General features: G+C 46.6%; 2 protein-coding genes across 4 annotated transcripts in view; one reads left to right on the top strand and one right to left on the bottom strand.

Moving 5' to 3' along the window:
- The window catches only part of SUSD6 (sushi domain containing 6), a 91,648-nt gene extending 79,135 nt beyond the window's left edge, over positions 1 to 12,513 (bottom strand). The window contains exons 1-2 of one of the 3 annotated variants that reach the window (XM_077784109.1): positions 12,453 to 12,513; positions 10,657 to 10,801 (exon numbers count right to left, since the gene is read on the bottom strand). The gene's annotated coding sequence lies outside the window, so the exon portion shown is untranslated. Of the gene's footprint in view, positions 1 to 1,896; positions 1,945 to 10,656; positions 11,548 to 12,452 lie in introns of those variants that run through there. The other 2 variants (XM_077784108.1, XM_021540767.3) reach the window with 2 other exon arrangements.
- Positions 12,514 to 12,550: 37 nt separating this feature from the next.
- On the top strand, positions 12,551 to 17,432 carry CCDC177 (coiled-coil domain containing 177). Its single transcript, XM_021540736.3, has one exon. It carries the CDS (start codon positions 12,566 to 12,568, stop codon positions 14,462 to 14,464), a length of 1,899 nt encoding a protein of 632 aa, XP_021396411.2. The 5' UTR covers positions 12,551 to 12,565; the 3' UTR covers positions 14,465 to 17,432.
- The last annotated feature ends 9,521 nt before the right edge of the window (positions 17,433 to 26,953 follow it).

Raw genomic sequence — 26,953 nt, 5'->3', positions numbered from 1 at the left:
TTTGCTTTCTTTTCTATTGCTTCAATTAACACCTGCCTTCTATGGTTCTGCTACATTATTCATGTTTTTCTGTGGAGAGTGAGCTGTTCTCCCTCTTATATAGGGAAAGAACCATATGTAGTTCCACTGGAAAGGTGAAGGGAAGTTTATCTATTTTTCTGCAATAGTACGGTGATCATTCATAATAAATGCTCATAACAGATTATAGCTTACCAATGGCTTACCATCATTTCATCAGATGTAGGAAATGAATATGATACATCACAAAACATTCCCTATAATTACTCCCCTTGTAAGAACTTCAAGAAGCAGGGAAAAACTACATCATCTGGAAGACATGCCCAAAGGCAGGAAGGAAGAGTGGGAGCTAGAGCTGCACACAAACCTGTTGATTCACACAGCTGTTCTTTTTGTGACATCTCAGATGCAAAGGTGGAAGGCATAGAGTGAAAATATTGGCCTTTGTTTTGCTATGCTTTGATCAATTACTGCTACCGTCCTGAAGGAAAAGTTCGGAAAATTTTGCACCTCCGAAATAAAAGAGCTGTGAGGAAGCTGCCACAGTACTCCCTCTGCTCATGGCATTAATGCACAGAAAAAGATGCAATTCCTGGCAAATTATCACTAAAATGACCTTTCACTAGGGGCTTATTTATCACATTTTTGGCTTCAACCAGTTCAACTTTTTTTAACTTGTAGAGATCCTTTTATTTCTATGCTATACTTTTCATTTCTATGCCATAATTTTCATTCTTACATATTTCTCTTTGTAACTGTATCAAACCGTAATAAAAACCACTATATTCTTCCTTTGAGGCCTCAGATACACTAATTTGACTGTGCTTATTTTTTTATTGTAGAATCACAGAAATCAGCATTCACAGACCATCTTAAATGTTCAAAGTATCACACAGACATTAACTAATGCCTTTTACATGGGATTTGCCACACTGCATCAGACCATCAGCCACTCGAATCCAACATCCTGCTACCACCAATAGCCAACTGCTAATGCTTCAGAGGAGGTAAATGCCACTAACTGCCCCCAAAACAGTTACAACCCCCTTCCAGGCAAATGCCTGTGCCCAACTGGTTCTAATCTTTTCAGGCTCCAGGTTCTGAAGAAAGAGGTGAAACATTTTCGCTTTATTACATATGTCAAAAAAGGAAGGTCAGGAGCTGCCACCACAGAGCACCTCTCCCCAAGGCACAAAGCTTATGGTCTCAACCCAGGTATTTTGGCACAATTTTCCTAATGTTCATTTTCAGGTTGCTTGAATGGAGATGAAAATAAATAATTCATTGAAACATTTCATTTTCAGCAATAAAAATTTTAAAGCATAAAAGCTGCCAAGCTCCACCAGAAGGTCAAAGCATACTTAGTTTGTGTGACCCCATCTGATTAAGTAATTAATTTCTTATGCATTAGTTATGGATCTTGCTTTTACTCCACAGAAGGAGTTTTACTGTCACATAAGTCTTAGTTCATCAATACACTCCTTTCTGGCAGAGACATGGATGGGATTTGGTCAGACTCACTTGCACAGGGCTGGGGAAAGGGGTAGCCCATACATGGGGGCAGTGAGACAGCCCACACCACATTTTGCCCTGGTTCTTTTGGCAAGCCTGCAGCAGTGGGATGGCAGTGGAAGCTGGGCTACAGAGGACATATTTTAGAACAATATAAAACATCTCTCATAGGAATGCAAATGCATACTGTTCTGCATGCTTTGATAGACCCCACATGGACAGTTGCTGCCCTCCAGATCCAAATCTGCCACTGGATTAATCAGATAAAACAAACATATTTTTAATCCCAGACTTGAAATTTGTATCCCGCCATTCAAACTGCCAAAAGCCTTTCAAAACCTTGTGAAAAAAAACAGTACTTCTTACCCTCCTGCACACATTTGCCCATTCCTTCCCTCCCATGGTGGACTTCTGTACTAAGTTGATTCTGGCTGGATTCCAGGCACCCACCAATGCCTTTCTATCACTCCCCTCTGCAACTGGACAGGAGATAAAAAATATAACAAAGGTTCATGAGTTGCAATAAGGACCAGGAGAGATCACTCATCAAATACCAGCAGGGACAAAACCAGGATAGAATTAGAGATATTAATTTAATTTATTAGTAAAAAAATTAGAGCAGGATAATAAGAATAAAATAAAACCTTCGAAACACCTTCCCTCCACCACTTCCTCCTTCCTGAGCTCTACTTCCCACCCAGCAGCACAGGAAGACAGGGAATGAGGGCTATGGTCAGTTCATCAGCCATGACTCCTTAGGCTGCTCAGGGAGAGGAGCCCTTCCCCTGTTCCACTGTGGGTCCCTCCCACAGGACACAATTCTCCATTAACTTCTCCAGCCTGAGTCCCTCTCACAATCTCTCTGCGAACTGCCACGACCCAAGTCCATCCCACAGACAACAGTCCTGCTCAAACTGCTGCAGTGTGGGTCACTCTTCCACGCGGTGCCATCCTTCAAGGACAGGCATTACCACCATTTCTGACTGGTGGTTAGCCTTGATCAGAGGCACATCCATCTGTGGAGCCACCAGGGACTGGCTCTGCTGAACCTGAAGGAAGCTTCTAGCAGCTTCTCACAGCAGCCACCCCTGTACCCCTCCGACTGCTACCAAAGCTTGGCCATGCAAACCCAATACAACTTCAAAAGTTATTGAACTCTGTTCAGGTGCCACATATCTAGCATGACTCCAATTTCAAGGTAACTTCATTTCTGAGAGAAGCCGCTGATTAAATATGATTTCTGATGGTAGTGCTCAGCTAGAAAAGATCTTATGACAGTCTAAGCACTACCAGAGAAGAAAAAACATAATCTAAGAGATAGTGTTACTTCCAGCTGTCACACAATCTATCCTTAGCCATGAGCCTTGGTAATGTTACCATCCTACCTGACCTCCTTCTACCCAGTGCTGTGTGCCCCTGCAGACAATGAGGGAGTGCTATACCCACTCCATGCCATTTGTTCTCTCCTCCACATTGCTGCCCAGCCATCAAACCAAAAGACTAAGATAGTTTTAGTCTAAGGACAGGCTGCTATAGACACCCTGAGCTCCCAGCTCAATTATCAAAGACTTGGTTTCAGAGGACTCTCTCACAAACCCTTTTTTTCTCAAAGAGAGCTCTTACTGCTAAGATGCAGGAGAGCTACTCACATTTTTTTGTTTCCATCAATCTCCCACATCCAGCTTCCAGTGGGAAAGAAGTTAGCTGGCATCACAGCAGAGATGCGTTTTGGCATCTTGGAGCTGCCAGCATGCCTGGCCTCCTAGCAAACACCATCTCCCACTTGGGCATACATAACAGCTCTTGTTCCTCCTTTCCCTTCTTGTTGGTAACACCTCTGTGACCTATCCATTGGCAACTTGTATGACACGGCATTTGTGCAGGAGTAAATAATTTTTAAGTGCTTTTGAAACCCTCACAGCCCATTAGGCTCCTGTAGACTCTGTTGTTTTGCTTTCATTTTTTCTCCACTTCCTTCTGCACACATCTTCTGGCCTGCTAGCCCTCAGTTATACTTCCAGTATCATACACTGGAACCCATGCACATTTTTTGTGTTTAGCAAGGCATTATTCATTATTAATATTCAGAGTAGATGCGAATAGAGCAGCTAATTTCCAAAAGACTATTAAAGCAATATGGGAAAACAAGAATAAAAGATAAATCTTGGTATACCATCCACCCTTTTGCCTTGTTAGGGCACTTGTGTTCACAGTCTGCTGATGAAGAACAGGTAAGGGTAAACCTGGCTATGAGCATCATCCTTGCCATGACATTTCTTTTCTTGGAGTACCACAAACATGCACTGAATTAAGAGATTCTGTTTCTTTCTGTGACTTGAAATGCAGCATATAGTTGTGAAGCAGTCACCAGGGATGTCAGGCTGTCATGGGAGCCAAAAGACTCAGCTCACAACCTGGAGTTTATAGGGATTTGGATCATGAAGCTGCACTACATTTGTTCTGTACATATAGGCCTGTACCAAAGAAGATCAAAAAAAATCATCTCCTGGAAACTACCCAGAGCTTTTCTCTCTGAGGGAAGCAAATGAGGCCTTAATTAATTTTCTTTCAAATACAGCAAATTGACTTCTGCTCCAGTTGTGCTAGTTTCAAGCCACACAGCACAATGGTATTAATTCCACTTCACTTAAGGGCTAAACGTTCAGAGCAGGGAAAACGAGTTTCCTGTAGGTCTTGCTATGGTTGAAGTCAACAACCAAACCACCCTGGTTTTCACAGGAGTGGTTTCTTCAGAGTCTGCATTTCTGAGGGTGACTGTGACGTCCCTGGGCTAGCACAACAAAATGCAGGATACATGAAAAGCACTGGCTGAGCAAATTGCCTGGTCCTTTGCATATTTGTAAAGGTCTGCCACATCCTGCCTCAAATTTAATTTTACAGGCTCAAAGATAGAGGCATTTTAGTGATCTGTCCTTAGGCTAGCTTACTGGTCCACTGATCATCCTAACTAGCCCCACTGTCTCAAACTTAATTTAATCTTTTTTAACACCAGAGTCTTGCCTGCAGGATTTCCCAACATCGGAACAACACACAGTGCTCTGCACAGGGTCTCCTCAGTACCTTGCAAACCAGTGGTGTATTCTGTTTCTATCAGAGACATTTTGCCCAATAAACCAGAAAGTCACATTCGCCTTCTTAGCATTTGCTTCCTTTGGGTACAATCAGCACCCACCCCATGTCCCAGAGAATGACACTCAAAACCCAGCAGAACAATTTGCCTGGACACAGTGCCACTGTACAGCAGCCATCTTGCACAGGTATCTCACTGTGGTGCTCTTCAGTGCCATGGACCTGTACTCTCACCATCTCATGAATCTCATCCCTACACTGTGCTAAAAAGCATGAAAGTTGGAAGAAAAAAACTGTACAACAAAACCCAAATCACTGAGTACAGTGAGCCTGTTAGTTCAAGGAGAGAAAGTGCAGGATGTGACCTATATACACATGTATAGGAAGCACAAATTCTACAAAACTGTTATGGTAAACTATCCATCATCCCATCCCCTTTAGTATGTTTAATGATACAGTAGCTGCATCACTGCTTATGTGTTACAGTAAAGAGGTAAAGGGGATCAAAGATGATGAAGGACAAAACCTCCTTCACCATAAAATCCTGTAAGCAATTTAAGTTACTTTCCAACCATCTTAAAATCCTCCCATGCCAGGTTTATCTAATGTATTTATTATACGGCTTCATTATCACATTGACTATGCACTGCTTAGGAAGGTGCTATTATTCCTCTACACAGATGGAAGAGGGTGGTACAGATCCCATACATACCAACTCACACCATTTGCTTAGTAAAAAAGTGACAAGCAAAGAACTGAACCTCTTCTGTCTAACATCCATTGTTCTCAACCCTTTCTTCTTTCCAACAACTTCATGTTCCACAATTTCCCAAAAAGCAGCCCAATTTACTCTCAGCTTCTCCTCTGTCAACTCTGAAAATTATATTAAGAAAGTCAGGCATCTCTTGACTAATTCTTCAAAATTAAGGGTAGCTGTAGAAGTCTTTCTATTACACAGTAGGTTTTTGTTACAGGAGATTTGTTAACTTCTTGGATTCCCACCTGTTCTTTCCACATGATTTTGCATTGTTTGGCTACATACAGACTTTGTACACCTCAAGAAAGCAGCAGCAAATCTTCATTTTCTTTATATAAACATCAGTCCTTTTCAAGCTGCTTACTGTCTGCTGACTTTCATATTTTCTGAGGCAACAACTGGCATAAAAAATTGATTGCAAATATGATCAGTTAGGAAGATTTTCTTCTAGCCGTCTTCCAGTTGGCTTTATTCCCAGAAATCAGCCCAATGGAAAAAAAAATCTATTTGGCACTGTCTCCAGTTGCAATTACTCATTATTCAGGTAGAACAGTTTCCCCCTTGGGGAGGTTCTGCTGACATGCAATTCACATGATGGGTTCTGAACTGCACTGGAACTAGTATGGCCTCTGGGGTTCTGGACAGATGCTGACACCTAAGGAATTCAGAATCCCTGCTCATGCTGTAAAAGAATAATAGAGGTTATCCCCTCCAAAATCTAAGCATATAACTATAGGTATAACTTGAAGAATTTAAATGTAATCCTATCATTATGGGTAGTAGGTTTCAGCTAAGACATTCACCCATAATTAGGCAGCATTATTCATAAGGGACTTTGGCCAAAGTCATGGCAGCATTGGTAGCTCAGGTCATTGTTAAACAGTGTTAAAACAGCAGGGGCAACTCAGGCCTGGGCTACCTCCTGTGGACCTAATGTGGGAGAGTGATGCAACCCTGCCCACATGTGTTCACTCTGCCTGCATGAGCGGGATATGTGTCTCCTGAATTCAAGAGCAGGCATCATGGGTTTAACACCTCTCTGCCTTTCTCCTCAGGCCACAACAGACACCAATGCAGGCTGAATGCATTGGCCCCATATGCATCCTTTACACTCCATAAGCATGGGTGTACGGATAACAGAACAAGGAAAGGTCCAGCTTTTAACTTCTGACCCCTCTCATGTGCATCACTCCCAGATGAGAGCAGAAGCAAACAGCAAATCTCTTCCTGCTGGCTGCCAGCTCCTTGGCACAGCACCATCAGGCAAGACCAAGTACAATCTAAGAATGGAAAAGCAGCTCATATTTAAATTGGAACATTAAATATACATCCTAGAATACTATGTTCTGATGTGGCTTCTGATAGGCCAAGAAGGAGTGATGTGAGATTTTTGCAGTTCTAAAAATACCTAACTGATAAAATCCAAGCAGTGGCGAAGGTAAAAATCATACAAAAAGAGAAATAACCTTACTATTCAGCTAATAAACACCTCAAATTAATTTAAACTAAAATAATTTTAAATCTCCAGTCTTAATCTGACAGTTTGCTCTGTTTGATTATGCTTCACATTTTATTTCCCTGGAAGAGCATCACCAGCGATGTCACATTTCCCACTGTTCTTCAAGAGCTTCATTTTGTGATTTCCAGGCTGTGCTAGAATAAATAGCGCAGCTTGGAAACTGAAGCAGCATGCAAGACTGATCATTTGCTCAAAACCAACAGTTTTCAAGTAAATGAATGGGATGTAATTGCATTTCAGCTTCAGCTTGAAAATATAACCCTGTAACATTAGGATGTAGCCTTCCTGTTGAGTTTACACTCAATGCCACTTGCCTATTAGAGACTATTCTGGGTCACTGCACCATTTGTATATGGACAGTAGCTCATGCACATGTAGTTTGTAGTCCTGCATGGATCACTCCAGTGGTGCATTCTGACCTCTCATAACAAAGACATCCTTGTATTCATTTCAGATATTTGTTTACCTCATCTGAAGTTTGCTCTATGACCTTGGGGCCAAATCCTCCATGATTCAGTGTGTGCAAGGGCTCCATAACTACCTCATGACCCATGAGTTCTCTAAAGAAGCCAAGCCTGACCAGAAGAACTGCATGCATAGGTTCAACAGACACATCTGAGGTTTGGTTTCTGCTGATATATGCCAAAATTCTAATTGCTCCAGAAAGAACCACTGACAAGGGAATATCTCGCAAACCAAATAAAATCTACCCTCATATCTATACTTGCTTCCATGGAAATATGCAGTGACAAGGTTTTGTCCCCCTCATTTTCTCTAGCCAGCCTACCATATTTTTGTTCAAACAGCCCTGGTAACTAACGAGGTTTACCCAAATACAAAACTACTGCAGATGTGCCAAACTTGCACAAAGTCAAATACAGAGCTGGTCAGCATGACTGCTGCCAGTCCTCAACAGAGGACAGAAAACTCTCTTCAGATCCTTCAGCCAGGGACCAACAAAATATTTTCATTACTGAGGACTAACTGGTTTCAGTGAGACAGCAAACAGCTCACACCATGGTGTTTCCCAGCAAGATGCACACAAATAACAAACAACTCACCATCAGCACACTGGCCTTAGACTCCAGCTTTATATTAGAGTGAAAGATACAGTATCTGCAATGTAAGTCTGTCCCCAGCAGCTGCCAAACATTTTGCTTCTGGCAGTAGCCCTCTGCATCACCCCCCACCGTATGTTACCATTCCCAGCTACCTCCTCACACCCCATCTCTTCTCTGCTTTCCTGCTCTGGGCATCTGCCCCAGCCAGAAGCTCCATTTCCCTAGAGACTCCCATCTGGGTCAGCCACAGATGCCAACATTAGGCAAAGCCTCTGGGCTGTGAGCAGGGGGATGGTTCCCCAGCTTTGGGCAGTTACTTTGAAGTCTCTCAGGATGCTGTGCACTCACCACACCAGAACAGCCTGGCAGGGGGCAACAGAGGAGGGAGGCCTTGCCATGTCTCCCCACAGGCAGTCTGTGGTGGCAAGATGAAAGCAAACGCCCATCCTGCCACCCATGGAGGAAGGGAAAGGCAAGCTGTGCCAGGACTGCAGGCAGAGCAGAAGCACAGAGAGACAAAAACCAAAGGCAAAGCATGAGAAATGTAAACAAGGAACCGACACTGAAATATCACACAGGACTTTGCTTTTGTCAGGTTGTTAGACTGACATTGTGGCATGATGGGCTTTGGACCTTGGCTATCAGGCAAACCCAAAGTATAAAGTCAAATGGCATTTTATGCTCAGCATTATTACATAGCAGGCTGTAAAATTACTCAGGTGGATGTGTTGCAGGACTGTAAACAAAAGATTATGGCATGTGACAAGTGGCTGTTCAGAGGGAAAGAATCAGGGATACGATGGCAATGGGGATCAGTAAAACATTAGACTGAGTGCCTCATTAAAGTTTTAAATTAGTGCTTAAACCATCCAGCTGACAGAAGGTTGTGCTGGAGAGGCACTGGTATGTCCTGGGAGAGGGGCAGGAGCTGCATCTGGGCAGGGAAGGGACATACTTGGGCAGATGCTTGGTGCCTGTGTCCCAGAAGCAGCTAGGAAGAGAAAGGCAATATGCCTGAGAGATAACAGCAAAAATTGTGTCAGAGGCCTCCTTACTCTCCTGTCCCCAAAGCTGTCACTTTCCCCTTGCACAGGGCTCAGGAAGGTGCAGGAATATTCTGGTGCAAAACCAGGAAGAGTCTAAGGAAGAGGGAATAGGCTGAGAGTTGAGGTAGCTGCACAGTAGATCAGGGTCTCCCAACAGCAGTATAAAAAGCCTGAGACAGAAAGTAGAAATTGCAAAGTAGATGAAGATAGCATTCAACCTGGAAAACAAAGGCTATTTAGCAAGCAGGAAATAATTCATCAACTAACATTTCTCTTGGCAGAGGAGGGAAGAGTTCTGGAAAGTCAAACTATATTGATCTAGCCTTAGGAGAGCTAGAAAATTAGAGAAGGGGACACAAAGCAATTAGCTAGAGATGAGGAAGGCAAGGCACCAGCACCAGGAATGTGCACACGGGCAACACAGAGCTGAGTGTTGGGCAGGAACCCACTGCTCAGTTCAGGGCTGTGGCTACCACGAGAGTCTGACACACTGGGAGGAGATAGAAGGCGATAGCTCCCTGTGCAACTGTGGGGGATTGATTTGTGATCACATTATGTGTTCCCTGTCTCTGAGGAGACATGGAAACAGTTTACAAACATGTGTAAGGCATAGATACAAGCAGGACCGAGTGCTGACAAAGAGAAGACAAAACAAAAAGAGGGTAAACCGAAGCTGAAAGTAACTGAAAAGCTTTTACCAATGAGCTGTAGCAGGTTGTGAAATAACTCTCACGAAGAGAGCAGGGAAGTACCCAGGTATGGGCAGTTTTAAAGTTAGATGGGAAGAAAGGAAATAATACATGAGCAATGGAAGGCATACAGAAGAATATGTTGAAGTGATACAAAAATTTCTACCCACTCAAACTGTAGTTCCAGTTTTCCACTGCCCCACATTCCTTGCTATCATTAGTAGTGTTGCAAAATTGGAAATGTTTATTAAAGCATAACGTTATAATACTGCTCCACCTGAGCACGCAGATTCCTAGACATATCTAGCCAACAGAGAATTAGGCTTTATAATTGTGTCTGGGAAAATGACTCACGAGCAGCGATCCACTTCAACTCCTCCAATGATCTCCTCCTTCCCCATCCCAAAACTCCTTTAGTCTTGATGAGATAGGGATATGATTCTGTGTTTGGACAGCGTGTGTTGAGTCACATCCAGCTGCTTCTAAAAATCCCCTGATAAATCCCCTTTTAATTGCATTTGGGAGACCACTTACAAGGCTCTCAAAGATCCATGTGGAAACCTGAAAAGATCAAGACCCAAATACAGTCCTGATGAAGGCTGAAATAGCTACATGCCAAAACCTTGGAGCAGCCTACATCTTACCTGGCATATGCATTTATCAGCTTAATACTTCCCATGAGAAGGGAAGGCAGCTATGGCTTGACAGCTATGGTGCTACAGCAAGTATAAATGGTTAGCCCCATCAGCCAGAAGGCTGGGCTCTTCATATGGCAGAGCTGCTCCCTGGCCTGAGGATTTTTCATGTGACTAATAACCAAGCTTTATAACTGTCCCCTGCAAAGTATCATGATGATGAATGAATGAGATCAGGTTAGTCAATATGGCTTATTGGTGGAGTTTGCTCACTTGCTGTGGATGCATCATCACAGTCTTTGCCTGTACAATATGAAATTACAACCAACCTTCAGCTCCTCAGCTTTCTGCTAAGAACTGCCAAGCCTTTTTCGGCCCTTCTTTTGCACTGTATCCTTGTCCTGGGCCATCCTGGAAAGTCGTTTGGTGAGTACTATATCCTTTCTCCCTAAAGTAGAGCATGTTAAAGTGTACCTGTAGAAGTTAAATGAGAAATTGCTGAAAAACATTGACTTCATAGCACAGTGACTACAGTAGTGCATTTACTACTCCTGTCCTCTGCCTGAAAAAATCAGAGTTGCTCCACTAAGTGGCATAGATGCTCTGCAGCTCCACTAACAGCAGTGATCCTCTTTTGGCTGAATGGTATCTCCAGAGCAAAGCATTTCTCAACTCCACTGAGGCTGTTGAGCCCAGGATTCCTGTAGAAACCAGGGATATTTCAAAGCAACTGCAAGCACCATATTCGAAGTGGGCACTCAAAAAGGTGTACTGTATTGCCTGTTTCATCTTTGCATCAAGCAATATTTTACACTAGCACAAAAGGGTCTAAGGTTTCATGGTTGGAAACTGCTTTGAAATGAAATCCGAGAGCTTTACCATTCCTTTCCAGCTCTGGCGTGAATTCCCTAGGTGGCCCAAGACAGTCATCTTCATGTCCCTGGGGCCCAGTTTGCCATCTGTAAAACTGGGTTAGCATCTCCTGTTCCTTCTTATACCCTTTTTATCCTTGTCTATATTAGCGGCAAATACAGATGGGCTTGTTTGTGTGCAGGTACAGTGCAAAACAGGGGGCACGACCGTGAAAGTGCTGCTCATTTACGGATGGTCTGCAGGGAAAGACGCGAGCTCGGAGGGGCAGGTGCAGGGCAGGCCGCACGGGTTAAGGGATGCGCACACAAGGAGCGGGGATGCCTGCAGGGAAGGGCAGTCTCCCGGCGGGCCGGGCGCTCCCGCGCACCCGAGCCAGCCCCGCGCCGCAGCAGCGCCGAGCCCGGCCCCTCGCGGCGGGGAGGGGGGGCGGCTCCCCCGTCCGGCGGCAGCGCTGCCCCCGGCCCGGCGCGGCGGCGGGGCTGCGGGGCGGGCTCCCCCCGCGCCCGCCTCCGCCCGCCCCCCTTGCGGGGCTGCAGCGGGCAGCGCGGGGCGCCGCAGCCTGCGGGCGGCCGCCGTGCCCGCCGCCGCCGCCCCGCAGGTGGGGGCGCCGCGCGGGGCCCGGGGTGCCATGGAGGAGCCGCCGCCGCCGCCCGCCTGATCCCCGAGGCCGCCGGCACCGAGACAAAGAGCGGGGCTGCGGCCGCGCCCGCCCGCCCGGTGAGTGCCGCGGGGGACCGGGACGGGCGGGGGGCTCCTTCTTGCGCCGCGGCCCTGGAGGAGGTCTCGGTCCCGCTGCCAGCCCAGCCTGACACCCCCGGGCACCCCTTTCTCCGCTCACCCATTCACGCGCGGACACCCTCGTCCGCCACTCCGCCAAGCCCAGCACCTAAAGCATCCTCGTTCATAGCCCGGCTACCCTCAGCCCAGACTGCCCTCCCGGCCCAGACACACGCCGCGCATCCCCAGCAGCCCCGTTCCTTGCCGAACGATTCAGCGCCCACTGCCCGAACCTGCCGGAGGATCCCGAACGCCCCCACGTCACCCCGTCACCCCACACGCCCCCGCGCACCACGGGGCACAACCCGCGCGTCCTAAAGACTCCGCACCACGCCCCTGTGCCCGGCCGCCCAAACACGGCTCCCCGCCCCGGGCACCCCCGCCCCTGGACACTGCCCGTCCGCGCCCTACACCTGCCGCAACCTGCCCCCTTCCTGCGCAAACACAGCCCAGCCCGGGCATCCCCGGTGCACACCGAGCCGCCCCCTCCGCGCCGCTCCTCGCCCCTGCCCCGGGGACACAAAGGGGTCTGTGCGCCCGCTGCCCGCCCGCTCACTCGCCGCCGCTCTCTGCCCCGCAGGCCGAGCCATGGTGGAGCCGCCGGCCGAGCCTCCCCCGCAGCCCTGCCCGGCGCCCGGGGGGGCAGCGGGGGGAGAGCCGGCCCGTCCTGGAGAGCAGTCGCCGCTGCTGCACCTGGACCTGTACAACTTCGACTGCGCGGCGGCGGAGGGCAGCCGGTACGTGCTGACCAGCCCGCGGTCGCTGGAGGCCTGCGCCCGCTGCGCCGTGCGGCCCGTGGAGCTGCTGCCGCGGGCGCTCGGGGACCTGCTGAGAGAGGCGCCCGGGCGCTCCATGCGGGTGGCCGCCGGCCTCTACGAGGCCTACGAGCGGGAGCGCCGCCGCAAGCTGCAGCAGTGCCGGGAGGAGCGGGAGAGGATTATCCGGGAGGAGAAGAGGCGGATCCTCGCGCCCCTCGGCAGCCTGCCGCCTTCGCCCGCCGCCCGCGTCTCCTCCCGGGCTGCGGGCGCAGCCGCCGGCGGGCCCCGGACCCATGGCGGGGGGAGGGCCAGGGCATCGAGGGGTGCCAAGGGCAAGAGCCACTCCCTGGACTCGTTGCAGAAGCGCCGCGAGGGTAGCTGGGGCAAGACCTCCTCTGAGTCGGGTGCTTCGTCCTCCTACAGCGGGGAGAGCCTGCGGGAGCGCGGGGGCAAGGTGTGCGGCCGGGGTCGGGGGGTAGCCGCCGCCAACGGGACTCTGCTGGGGCGTAGTTTCAGCCTGGGCGACCTCAGCCACTCACCGCAGACTGCCCAGAAAGTCGAGAGGATCGTCAGAGAGGTGAAGAGGAAGAAGGGTCTCTCGGAGGTGCCAGAGAGAGACAAGAAGATCGCGGCACTGATGATCGCCAAGCACCAGGAGGCCAACCTCCTGCGGGAGCAGCGGCAGGCAGCTCACCTGCAGTGGGACAGCCAGCGGCGCCTGGCTGAACAGCGGAAGGAGCAGGAGGAGAAGGAGAAGCAAAGGGCCCTCTTGCAGGGTCAGCGGATGTGGGAGAGCCAGGTGGAGAAGCGTCGAGGGAGACTGAACCAGGAGCAGGAGGAAGCTGCCCTGATGAGGCAGAAGCAGCTCCTGGTGTGTGAGGAGAGGTGGCGGGAGCAAGCGGAGAAGCAGGAGCGGCTGCGGAGAGAGAGGCTGGAGCGGGCCATCAAGGAGGACAAGCAGAAAAAGCTCCATCAAGAGCTCAACCTGAAGGCAAAGGAAGAAGTCAAGAAGGAGCACCAGGAGCGAGAGGAGCAGCTCCTGCAAGAGAAGCTGTCCACAGCTGCACAGAAGAGGCTGAAAAAGGAGGTGCAGCTGCAGAAGGAAAAGAGACTGTTCAACCAAGCAGAGAAGCTGAAGCATGAGGCCTTGCTCAAGGAACTGGCCAAACAGGAGGCAGAAGAGAAGGAAATGCTGAAGGCATCCCTGAAGATGAGTTTGACAAAGGCTCAGGAGAACTATGAGCAGCTTGTGGAGAAAAGGAACCAGGAGCTGAGGGAGAAGGCTAGGCGTGAGGACATGCAGATCCAGAGAGCTAAACTGGCAGCAGAGAAGAAAGAAAGAGAGCAGAAGGAGCACTTGGAAGCACTGGCTAGAGAGACAGAGAGAAAGCTCCAGCATGCTGCCCAGGTGGCTGAAGAGGCTGTCCAAGAAAAAGCCCGCAAAGTGGTCTTGAGCCGCCTGGAAAAGGAAAAAGTGCAGAAGATGAACAAGCAAAAGGTGGAACAGTATGAGGACTTACGGCGCAGGGAAATTCTCCTCTCTATAGAGAGGAAGCTGGAGAGAAGTGAGCAGATCTTCAAGGAGAAGAAGACTGTCTTAGAAAATGCCAGATCTGTTGCTCGAGCATCCTTCCATGTCCGGGAAAAGGTGCGGGAGGAGACGAACGTGCGCACCTTTGACAAAATGGCCTTTGAAGCAGAACTGCATGCTCAGCTTAGTAAGAAATGAAGGATCTTTTCATGGAGGAGTGAGGCTGCACCACTGGTTGTCCATCGTAATGTGACAGAAAGCTCCTCAGCGTGAGCATTTAAAAAACAATGGAAACCAACATCCACCCTAATTTCATATTTTGGGGGAGCAGGGTACCGCACAAAAATGTGGCAGCTATTTCACATACTGTTTTAAATACATTTTTAGTTCTGAGTGTGTTTTAAAGAATGACCTCAGTCATCTTTACAGAGAGGATGCAGGTTTTTCTGTCCTCTGCACCACAAGCACATGCATTTTTGTCAGAGAGGGCTGTAAAATCTGCTTGAAGCCTCATAGTTACTGATTGATTATTTACACCAGAGATGACTACCGATGCACTCTCCAGCTGGAAATGCAAACAGAGGTTGCTGACTACTAGAGTCTGCTGAATAAGAACCAAAACCGCCCTAGCTGGTTCTGCCTGGAGTGATGGGCAGTTTGGTTTAAGTTACAGGACTGCATTTTCAAAGCTGCTGTAATCCCATGCTGAAGGTGAGGAAGGCTGGAGAACAGAATGCCATATACCCTGAGTACCCCTTGGCTGCTGCTAGTACCAAGCTAGGGAAAGCACAGATCAAGGCCGTGTAAGTAGACATCATGATCAGAGCTGGGCGGAAGCTAGCTGAAAGTGCTCACAAACACAGTTTCATTTTTGATGTTTGTAACTGTTACCCCTCCCAAGGTATCCTCACCTCTCCAAGTTTCTCTTGCTAACATCTGTAGAATTCCTTCTTTTCTTTTGTAGGAGGGAGAAAAGGAGACAAATTTATGGACAGTCCACACACTGATGAGCACCCACGCATTAAGATATAAAAATGAATGAACCTGTGGAATCTGGACTTTGGGGGAAACACAGAGGTCACTTGTAAATGGAAATCACCACCCTCAGGAATTCTCAAAACTCAAGAAGACTTTCAGCCACCTTATCCAATTTGCCCTATCTTGAGCAGGAGGTTGGACCAGATGTTCTCCAGGGTTCCAGCCTTATAGTTCTCATGAACTGCATACAATGAGACGTTCGCACAGCTCTTATCATCGTCTACTGAGCAGGGCAGCATTTCTTTCTCACTGGTGCTAAGAGTTGTATTCTTATATAGAGCACAAGAAAGAATAGATGCACAAAATAAGGTATGTTACAGATTCTCTCAGATGAGGATCATGTCTTTTTTATAAGAGTTAATACTATTTAGGGAGAACTGAGTCCTTCTGCAATGAAATACACCAGAAATTTGAAAAGCCTACCTGTGTCCTGTGCACAGCATTCAAGTACAACAGTACTCTGCGCCAGGTTTCCACATTTACTCTTTGTTGAGTTGGAGTTGCAAGCACAATCCAAAGCAGACACTTTGGTTTTTTTCTGGCTCTGGGCAGCATCACTCTGTGTTCCACCATCCGTGACGCCGTATTGGGTTGCTCTGGTGATAGCAGTCAGACCTGGATCATGGAGGAGAAGCAGCAAGAAAAAACAGGATCTCATTTCTTTGTGGGTTTCTTTCTCTGGCGTTCAACACAGTAGAAGAGGCAACCAGGAGAGGGTTGACATATGGCACAGACATGCAGTCTAGCATGCATAGATTGCTTACTAGAATTTCTCAGGAGGTAACAGCAGGTCAGAGCCCTCCTAAAAGGCTTTAAAGAAGCTGTTAAATGAGCAGTAACAATAGACCAAATACACCTTGGTGCCGTGGAAGGCTAGAGACATTACAAAAACAGTGTTGAAAATTAAGAAATAGGATTTTTTTTGAATTTTATTTTTATAGGACTTGATCTTTGAATCAAAGTATGATTGGTGGTGTTAAGGGCAGGCAGCATGAAAGTAGGAATTAGGGCAGCTGAGCAATGTTTGCTCTGTCAGTCATTGGTTCACTGTGTAATGCCAGGCAAGTTCTTAGAGGCTGGACCTGCTCCTATTGATATAAATGGAAGCGGAGTTGAGCTCTTGGGACTGACAGGAAATAGTAAGACTCTGGCAAAGCACTTCAAAGACTTTGGACAAATGTTGCTTATAAAGTACAAAGTAATATTTATTTATGTATTTATGTATTTATTTATTTATTTATTTATTTGAGTGATTATTAAAGTAAAACATCCCTTGGTGAAAAACATTAACACCCAAATCTGGTAACTGTGGAAAGGATAGCTGCATTAGTGTTTCCAGCAGGGAGGCTGTTCCCTCACCCTCATCCTCAAAGCAGCAACTAGAACAGTGAAACGAATGCTGCTCTAACACTGGACAAGGTCCTTGAAAAAACACAGACTTCTTCACATGTTGTCCATACCACAGTGATTTATGTGTGCCCTTGTAGCTCATAATTGCATGCAAAGACCTAGGAAAGAGATGGCCAGTGGCCCAAATCCAGCCACTGCAAAAGTGCCCTTGCTCCCCGACAGCATTAGAGTTGGGATAAAACTTGCAGTGAGTCCAGTATAGCCAATGTTTCATCTAGTTTTTAGCCTTTGGGGCTGCAGAGCAAGCCTGCCAGCATGTATATGAGGGGTTTTGCTTCCTGTATTGTTGCACTGGGGTTGAAATTCACTGCTTGGTTCATTTAACAGAGGGAAAATGGGGAGAGCTGGGAAACAGTGGAAAGAAGGCAAATGGTGATGGGTGAATAAGCAGGCAGCCTCTAACTGGAGGAGCATGTTTTCCCTAAAGCTCTACTGCGACCTACCTGAAAACTGTCCAAACCTCCCTCTGACAAGGGCATTTCCAGACAGAGAACATTCTGCAGCCCAGGAGACATGTCTTGGCCACTGACTGTAATTACATCTGGGGTCCATCTCTTGCTGCTGACTGAGTTTGACACCTTGGGGCTACAGCTGAACTAATCAACACAAACCAACATGAAGGTAATTGGATTGGCAAACTAGTGTTCCCATACTGTGCAGTGTACAGATCAAGTTTTGAATGTGAAATCTAAGAAAAAATATTTTTTTTCAAAAGACACTAATCTGTGTATGGATATTTTTTATTTCTGTAGTGGTTTAAGTTCAAAGTTCATGAAATTCAGTGAATTTTATGAGTTTAAAATTGCATGGAAAAGTCAGTATGGATGGAGGCATGAGAGGTATTTCTTCGGTCTGCTTATGCTTCTGTTTATTTGAGAAGGAATTCTACTGCTGGATTTCTGTAGAAACAGAAGTTAAACCCTGGGTCACATGTAAAAAGTATGGCCCTTGTAGATGGGATTTATTTGATATTTTTGCAATTGAGCTGTAGTTTAGGGAGAACTAAAAAAGAAATCAACATGGAGAGGAAGCACTGACTAAGGAACAGTTTCTGTTGGCTGAACTCTGGAGGAATTTTGGAACACAATGGAACACATTTTGTATGTTCAGAAACTCTTGTTTATGTGGATTGTCTAGTCTTTAATGGCATCTGGGTTGAAATTGGAGCCCTTCAGTGCCAGAGAGTGTGCCAACAATCTTACCTGTGTGCTTCCTCTTCACGCAAAATTCATCACTAAAGCTCATTCTCTGTGTCAAGGTTGAATTTGGCAGATATGTCTAAAAGCTGTTAGGAGGAGCGGCTGCACCATCGCTAGTTAATATTTTACAAGGTAAATTTTAAGCCAGTTTATACTAAGTTCTTTCTCCACCTGAATAAGAAGGATGTGAAGATTAGATTTCTTGCCTTGTTTACCTGCTATTTTCCTCTTAGGATGCTTATGGAGCTCCAGACTCATTCTGTGCCAAAATTTCTTCTGGTGACAGGGGAATTCTATTTGCTAAACAAATGCTGAATATGCAGTGCTCACAGGTTTGAGAGGGGACTTGGTTAAAGACATCTACATATCTTTATTAAGCCAAAGCTGGACAGGGAGGCATGAGAAACAGAATTTGCAATACATAGCCCGGTTTATCATAGCCTACCTGAGGATGGCTTCTCATTGCTGCAGGTGTAGCATCAAAGAAAGACTTGCTTTCAGCTGTGGGTGTTCTTCTGCTGGTAAAGACAAAAATGTAGTAGTTGAAATGCCATTTCAAACATGTTTTTTTGGTTTGGGCTTTTTTTGGTCTTACTGGGGTTTTTTAAAGAAGATGCAGGGAGATGTAAGGATGAGATACAAAGCTAGTTAGATGCAGCACATTCCAGATGGTAATTGGTGTCTTCACACATAGTTCTGCTCTGTGGACCTGAGACTGTGCTGTTGTTTAGTAGAGCAGCCACTACATCCAGGAGAGCAGAGGTGCTCTGGGAGGTGCTCTGTAATCTTTTCTCAGATCACACAGGTTCCCTTCAAACAATCCAGTGTAAGCTTTGTTTTGCTGAGTCAAGCTCCAAGGGAATATAGCTTGTTAGGACTAGACATAGCCTGCATAGTTGTGAAAGAAGGCTGTCATTGGCAAAGAAGAGGAAGACACTGGCTCAGCCCAGTCCTTCTGGAAATCAGCCCTGAGACACCTACTGAGCAGTGCAGTACAGGGGTGTTGCAGTGGGAGCTGATGGAGCTCTAATACAACTGCTTGTACCTGGGGGAGTGCAGCCCCACAAGTACTTGGCAAGCAAGAACCACCCACTCTGAAGAACCAGTTCAGAGGGATGATAAGAAAATCATAATGCTTCTGGCTTCCAGGCAGACAGCAGCTCTGCCCTCCTTTTTGTGAGATATTACTAGGTGATGGTTAGAAGAGAAAACACTGGGAACAAGGAAAAAAAAATGCAAAACTCTTCCAACACAAGATACCTGGAAAGAGATTCTCCACTCATGGAGACATCCAGCACTCTGGGGAGGCCAGTCTTCATAGTCTTCATAATGGAATATGCCCCACATCCCACATACCTATTAACACTAGGACATGAAAAAAAAATCAGTTCTAGGTCTGACTTCTTTATCCTTAGCCCATTGTTTGAGCATGGATCTTTACTGTTAAACATTGCCTTGTTATTTTAAGATTTTAGTCTGAAAGGATCCAAGTCTTTCTCTGGTAAGTTTGCACTCATCTCCTACCTCCTTACCGTTCAGCAAGGAATCCTCTGCATTGCAAAACCACTCTGGCAGTAAGAATCGTCCTGTGTTACAAAACCAAACTGCCAGTCCTATTTTATTCTTCTGTGCTTTATGCAGCTCCCTGCATCTAATCTCAGGACCTGGCTGTGAGGTAAACTAGTTGTCGCCCCCAGCCTAAGTACAAGCAAACTGAAGCAGAAAGAGCTGATGTGATTTGCCCCAGGCCATGTTGGCCTCCCTGATCTAGCTGGAGCTCTCACTCATGTCCTCCCTAATCCCCCTGCAGTCCTCTAATTAACCTCTCCTGGCTGCAGTGGAGGGATATCCCTGTGCCCCTGCTGTGGCAGCTTCCCTGACTCCTGATCTGCAGCTGGTGCTTCATGGCGGATGAAGCTTTTAAACCACCCGCCACCACTTCTGGGCATTGTCTCCAAACCCTGAAACACTTTTAAATGAGGGTCCTGAAGGTTTGATAATGCTGCACTGGGAAGCCAGGACAGGGGCAGGGTAAGAGGAAGGTGCATTAGCAGAAATGGGCAGGAGCTACAGCTAGAAATGTTAAATGAGTGAGTAAACATGGACTGAGTATTCTTATACCATCCTGGCTAGCTAGAATCACTTAGATCTCTATGTGACAGCATACAATAACACTTTCTTTTAGCACATTAAACTTACAGGGCCCAGTTCATCCCATTAGTTACCTTTCTAGGGCCAGCAGAGTTATTCCAGGAGTGAATACAGTCTAGATATATTAAACTTTTCATTATTATGTAAATCACATTGGCTTGGCAGAGCTTATGCTTTCAAAAGCTTGGTGGAAATTTCCTCCTGCCTGAGCAGTACCCAGGCAATGGGATGGGAGGGTCACATATCAGCTGATATTTTTAGACTGGGTGACAAATTTGTCAATACCCTGGTGCTGGACACTGTGTTCCTGTGTGTTTACAAAGCAGTGTCTGCTTAAGCAGCTCAGTGCAGCTGAGAGGAAGAGCAGCTGGCACAGAAGTACCTTGTCAGACAATAAATTAAACAGTTGGGAGTAAGAGATTTGGCTTTTTGTCTGTTGGATGCTACTAGGAATGTTTTGGTTTGTAGGAGGGTGATGTGATAATTTCATCTCTCTTAATCACCTCCAAAGTAAGCTGTGCTATTTTTGACAATTGTTTAATGATTTATAAGAGGCAGGAAAATAAATGAGGAAGGAAGCACAAAACACAGATGTGTAGGTAAAGCTGAAAGCCATTTTTCTTTCCCTCCTGAAAAAAGCCATATTATCCCTGCAGGTGAAGGTTTTGTTAAGTGCTGCATTGCATGCAATTTCTTAGACCCTAGGAGGGGACCACTCTGTTCACAAGCTTTGCTACTTATACACCTGTCTCCTGTACATGCTGACAAGGCAGGCTTCATGTTTACCTCCCAGCAACAGCTATTTCTTCAGATTTCAAGGGAGAGGTGAGATCCCTGAGCAGGCACCATTTTCACTATAGAGGGACCACTACACAGCCATCCTGGGTGGACTTGGTCCACATCTGACATGAACCCTGATGGAAGAATGGTACTTTGATCTCATCAGAGAGTTTCAGCAGCCCTCATCCAGTCTAGGAGCCTCTGCACCATTTTCAGCTTCCACCTGAAGCTGTCAAGATGTCCTTGTGTCCCAGTTTGATCTTGAGGCTCCTGCTCCCCTTGCCTGCAGCTAGGTAGCTGGGGAGCTGACCATAGGGTGTAGCCAAATCTCCACTTGTCTGCAGAGGCTTCCAGAAAACTAAATTGCCCTGTTCTTTCTTAATCTGGGGCATGTCTGTGCAGAAGTCCTTGTCTGTCCAAACAAGGACTGTCTGAATCTGGGCTTTAGGTGGAGTAGATTGAAAACCTACAGAACTGGGGTGTTGTGGCACAGCAAAAGGGTGCTACTGTTTTATTTTTAATTATCAAACACTGCTGCTAATTTACTTCACCTGCATTGCTTTCCCAGACATTACCATGAATGGGGCAAGCATTAATAGCCCCAATGGAAGTGCTTAGCTATTGCTCTCCCCACTTAGACCAATGCTTGGCATGGGAAACAGTGTCCCTCTTGCCTGAGAGGGAAGCTTTCCTTTCTGCGATCGTCATCGCATCATACAGAGGTGCTCTGGGGCAGAATGGCATCCTAAGGTACATCCACCTTATCACCAGCTTCTCCTTATGACCTGGACTCTACCAGTAAATTCATACCTAGCTCATAAAGATCTGCATGACCTGTCGTGACAGGGATTTTAGGTATGTTGTAACAGCTATACATCATGATGTTGGTTTTTCTGTTACCAGTTTCACCTACTGCTGCTCAGGAGAAAGTAAAGCCAGGGAGGATTTTCAGTAAACCAGAGTTGACCTGCCTGCTCTCAGAAAATGGTATGCAGGTAGGCAAGCTGAGAGCTTCAGGGCTTTATGCAACACTAGAACACCTGACATCTTAGGTTAGCTGTAGACATACGCCATATCCCTTTTCATGGTAGCTGCCACTCCAACTTACATCTCTTGGATGCTGTGAGTCCTAATATTTTCCAGGCAGAAGGCACTCTGTCTTGTAACAGATATTTTCTGTGATTCCTGCAATTTTTTAAAAAACTCTACAATCTGTTTGCAGAATCAGGTATTTAAATGCATTTTACTTATGGTTCCGGCAAAAAAAATTGTACAGAGATTCCTGAAGGCAATGATGTTTACACCCAGAGCTGCTGTCCTCTCTAAGTGCCTCTGATCAGACTGCACCCTGCTACTGCAGAGACTTCTTGCAGCTCCTGCTGTCTCTGGGAAGCTGCAGATCCCTCCCTGCAAAGACACTGTACCATAACATAGCAGCCACGTGATTCAGCCACGGCCTGCAACTCCCCAGTTGTACAGAAAAGTTGCTGTAAGCTATCAGGGGAGTTTCTGCAGTCTCCTGGAACCCACAGGGCCCTTCCCATGCATCCTGACACCAGTGCTATATAAACTGCCTGTACAGTACCTGCTGACCCAGTAATGCTGTCTGAGTCCTCTCCATGGCAACGCACTGCAGTGTCCTCAGGTACAGGGAGGCATCCTGCAAGCAGGCAAGGATGGCCAGGGAGTCGATGTATCAGATGTACAGAGAATAATTTTAGCATAAGTTTTTCCATGGGGAAATTGGAGGCACAAAATTACTCCCCAGAGGAAATGAAAGAATGTCTGAAGAAGAAAGAAATAACAAAATGAGTTATTTAAATAACCCTAAATCATAGGAGACACAGTTTATATGTCTCATGCAACAGATTTACATGGCCAAGTAGCTTCACACATTTTAGATACCCTCAGAGAATGAAGAATGGTGGAAAGTACTTAGGACCTCAGGTGAGAAAGGAATGATGTTTCCCAACAAAGGTCAGGGTTGGCCAGAGTGGAAAATTGTAGGAAAACTGTTCTAGACATCTCCAGCTATCTCATATCACTACAGCAAAAAAACATGTCCTGAATGAATGGTAGGAGTAAGGATGGAAAAAGATAAGCCTGGGATAAGCACATACACAACTTAAACAAATGTAAAAAATAATGAAAATAAGACTGGGACCCTACATGAAAGTCATGATGAATTGTGAAATTTTTTAGGTCTCCTTCCTTTTGAAGGCTCCTCCCTTAGAGCAGCAGAGAAATGCCTTCTGGAGCACCCCAGCCCAGTGGCTTCCTCTACCCCAGGCCTGCATGGGTGCTGCTGCAGGCACCTGTCAGGCATCACCCCACAGTGTGAGGAAGGAGCCTGAGCTAAACCACCTCCCTTTGGGCTCTAGGGCAGCAGCCAAGAGTGCCCAGGGTTCTCCTGTGAAGCAGAAAGTGATGAGGAGCACCTCTTTTAGTATTTGAATCTGGGCTGGCAGAGAAAAGATTTTACTGAGTGTTAATGCTAGGATCTGAAAGATGAGCTAAGAAGAGGTATGTATCTCAAGACCACAGGATAAAAAAACACTTTTCTACTAAAGACTTAATTCTGCTGTTTTGGGGTTTTTTGCCAGGGGTATGAGGGGGAGGGTGTTGGGGCTTTTTTTGGTTGGGTTTTTTGGGGGGTTGTTTCTTTGTTTAGGTTTTGGGGGGTTTTTTGGCGCTTTGTTGTTGGTTTTTTGGGGGTGTATATTGTTCGGTTTTGGGGTGGTTTTTTTTGTTTCATTTTCTTTTTTTTTTTTTTTTTCTTTTTTAAGTTGTTTGGATTTTTCTTCCTCAAAGACCAAATTTAATATCAAGCTACCAGGATTTGGTAGAGACCCACAGCATGCCCATAGTTCTGTTCTCATTAGGGAAGTGGATTGCTGGCTGACTGTGTTTTGCAAAGACCAGATCCATACCCACTTTTATTTGTAATCAACCATTTCGATTCAGCCAGCACACCCGGGATTGGTTCCTGCCTGCTAAGGTCAATTGCCCAAGGGCAAGCATATGGTGACAGCTAGCACATTCCTGTGCCCAACAGAGGAGGCACCACAGCCAGAGGTAATCTCAGGCTGGGGCTGTTTCCAAAGAGAGCAGGGATCTCGTGAAAGGGAAAAGCCAGATTAAAGGAGAATCATAATCCTTAACTATGCAGTGACAGCCTGGGAAGAGAGGTTTGCTCAAAAAAGCCAAGGGTCTTCTCTCAAGAATGATAGTGCCTCACTGCTGGCAAACTGGATGTGGGCTCATGTCTCCATCTTCTCCTTCTCCGGCAGGGGCAAGAAACAGAATTACAGCAAAAAGCAGGGGACAGAAGTCTAGCTGTGGGGATGAAACCTTCTAGATGAGATCCTGTTCAAAGCGCTTCCTGATTTCACTTGCAGACAGCCCTGAATACCATGGGAAGAGTGGGCTTCAACCCTCAGTTTGTACAGCCTGAACCCTGGTCATGCACCCATGCTCTGATGCATTTGCTGCACTTGCTTGAAATAAGGCAGGCTTGTGGGGCATTCCAGCATGCCAGCTGAATGCTTCACAGCCATATCCCAGCCACAGCTTTGAAGCAGTTGGAAAGGTTTTATCTCATTCTTTCCCAGTTCAAATCAGCAGGATTAGTTGTTTATTCAGGAGTCCCTTCCCCCATTGGCAGGGGAAAGTAATTATCAGCCTTCTTTTTATATATGCCAGCTAGCAGACAGGATCAGTACGCAGAGGGACTCCCTGATTTCTGACATGCCTAAGCCCTCAGACAACTGGGGGGTTTTTGCACCATATGGCTCTATCACTTGACAAAATAGTGCCCTAGATAGGCTGGTTGTTTTCCAGCCTGCCACCAAATTAACTTAGGAGGATGGGCACATACAGCCACAGTTTCTGCATTGTTGCCACCGTTTCTGAGGTCTCCAGACCTATTGCAAGCCACTGTATTTTTGTAGCCCCTCCTGCCCCCCTCCAGGACCAGCTACCAAAAGGATTAAACACAGCATGTTATCTACTGCAGTGGCTTAATCACTAAGCAAAGCACTCATCCCCTGACCACAGGGTCAAGGAATTATCTTCCTGACAGATAACACAACCAGGGCTTGGAACAAAATGAGGAGCTGAACTGTCGTTGCAAGCCCACAGGCCACAATTTTATTGCTGTTTCTGGGGAAGTAGTGCTGCTAAGATGCTATGAAGTGCAGTGTGACTCTTCTCCTTGCCCCAAGATGTCTTTTGGCGACAGGAGAAGAGAAACACAGCAAAAATAGTTTTCATTTTTGGGTACATACATCCCCCTCTCTTAAACACCCCTTATTCCAAACTTGTCCCTCTGAGAGCAAGAGGTTTTGATGGCTAGATTTTTTGGCACCGTGTACTAAAGAGACTGAAGAACTAACTGAGCACTAAGACTGGGCCAAAAGAGAAGTGACCTCGAGGGAAACATACATATCTAGAAATACAGTTTCAGAGGACACAGATTCCACACATCAGTTTCAGCAGAAGGTGGGAAGTCCTATTCCCATGTAAGCTGGCCTGTAAGGGCAGAGCTGCAGGGCCTGCCAGCCCCACAGCTCATTGCACAGCAGTGGGCTGCGAGAGGGCAACTCACACCTCTGGGGGAAAAGTTCTTCATTGGAAACTTAAATATAGAGAGTCCAGGTCTGCTGCCACCATAAGAGAGTGAGGCAAACTCCTGACACAGAGAGCTACAAAGTGAGGTTCTTACTAGGCACTAGCACAGGGCATCAGGTCCCACAGCATTGCTGTGAGTGCCTCAGGACCCGCTGCACACAGCCAGGCTGGATAAGCCACGGTCTCCTGCCTGGTAGCTGCCGAGAGCGGTGCCTTTTCATAGAAGGGGAAGGTGTAAACTGAGATTACAGAAACAGGCTGAGTGGATGAAGCCCTCTACCCAAAGCTGGGTAATACAAATAGCTTGCAGTTCTCCAGGTGACTTCCTCATGGCCACATACATGACAGGAACTCCAGAGAAGGAATCCTCATCTCTACAAGAGTCTAGGTCCTAAAGACTCTGGTTGAAATTACAGGTGTACTAATGTTCCTTCTTCCTTGTTGTGTCTTTCAAAAGCAGCTAAGCAGTCAAATGACATCTTCTCACTTCCCTCAGCACATCTTGCCTCTTGCAGTCCAGCTGCTCCCTAAAGAACCTGGTTGTTACCTTGTCTGTGAAACATTCACACCCTGCAAAGTCTGTGTGCCTTACCTGTGAACAGCAAGGGCCACACTGCAGCCAGGGGCACTGCTCCTCTCCATTTTCCCACCAGGAGATGCTTCTTGCAGCACTGGTGTGGAATGTGAGAGAAGCAGCTCCCACCTTAAAACAAGATTAACACATTTTAGCAAATTTCACTGTTCTTCAGGTATAAATCAAAAATAAAAATGTTTTTTATTACTTTAGCTCAGAACATGAAGGGTCTGATTGTCTCTGAGGTATCTGTCTCTGTTAAGCTTGGTGGATCCTCCAAAGAGCTCACTGAGGTTATTTGCATGCTGTTCATCCTCCTAGGACAGGGCACAGATATCAGAACCCTTTCCATACACCCACCTCCAACCTAACAGCTGAGGCACAGCCAAGACACAGGCAGGACTGGCAGGCAGAATAAATAACCTGCCTGCCGTGCAAGGGGCAGGATGAGCTAGCTGCAAATAAAGGTCCTTTTCCCCATCTCTTATCTCAGGCAAAGGAGACAGCAACCCACAGTGCTCTGTGGAAAACAGAGCACTAATAAAGCTTTTTTTAGATTTTCCACTCAGCTGCTGCTCCTTGGCTCCTATCACTTTCCCACCTGCATTTCTCTGTGCTTTTGGGAACATTATGTATATTCTATGTTGTTCTTAATTGTTCTAGGAAAAAAATATCCTTCCATTAAGTGACTCTCAAGAGCAGAGAGAGGGGGACATACATCTACCTTGCAGTCTGCCAACAGCCCTCTCCCTCAGTGTCTCTCCTATGGCCACTGTCCCTGCAGCTCAGGGATCTGCAGAAAGCACAATCCAAGCCTCAATACCACTTTGTACAACAGAAAGCTGCACCAGAAAAACCTGGTCATAAGAAATAGCACATCTCTCTTCTAGAACATGTGAAGGAAGG

Source organism: Lonchura striata, chromosome 6, assembly GCF_046129695.1.
Source record: "Lonchura striata isolate bLonStr1 chromosome 6, bLonStr1.mat, whole genome shotgun sequence".
Classification (NCBI taxonomy): Eukaryota; Metazoa; Chordata; class Aves; order Passeriformes; family Estrildidae; genus Lonchura; species Lonchura striata.
This window is presented reverse-complemented; position numbering and strand designations above follow the sequence as displayed.

Bases quoted from the DNA above. Each gene is read 5' to 3' on its own strand.
- CCDC177 (XM_021540736.3), top strand. From the start codon at position 12,566: ATGGTGGAGCCGCCGGCCGAGCCTCCCCCGCAGCCCTGCCCGGCGCCC.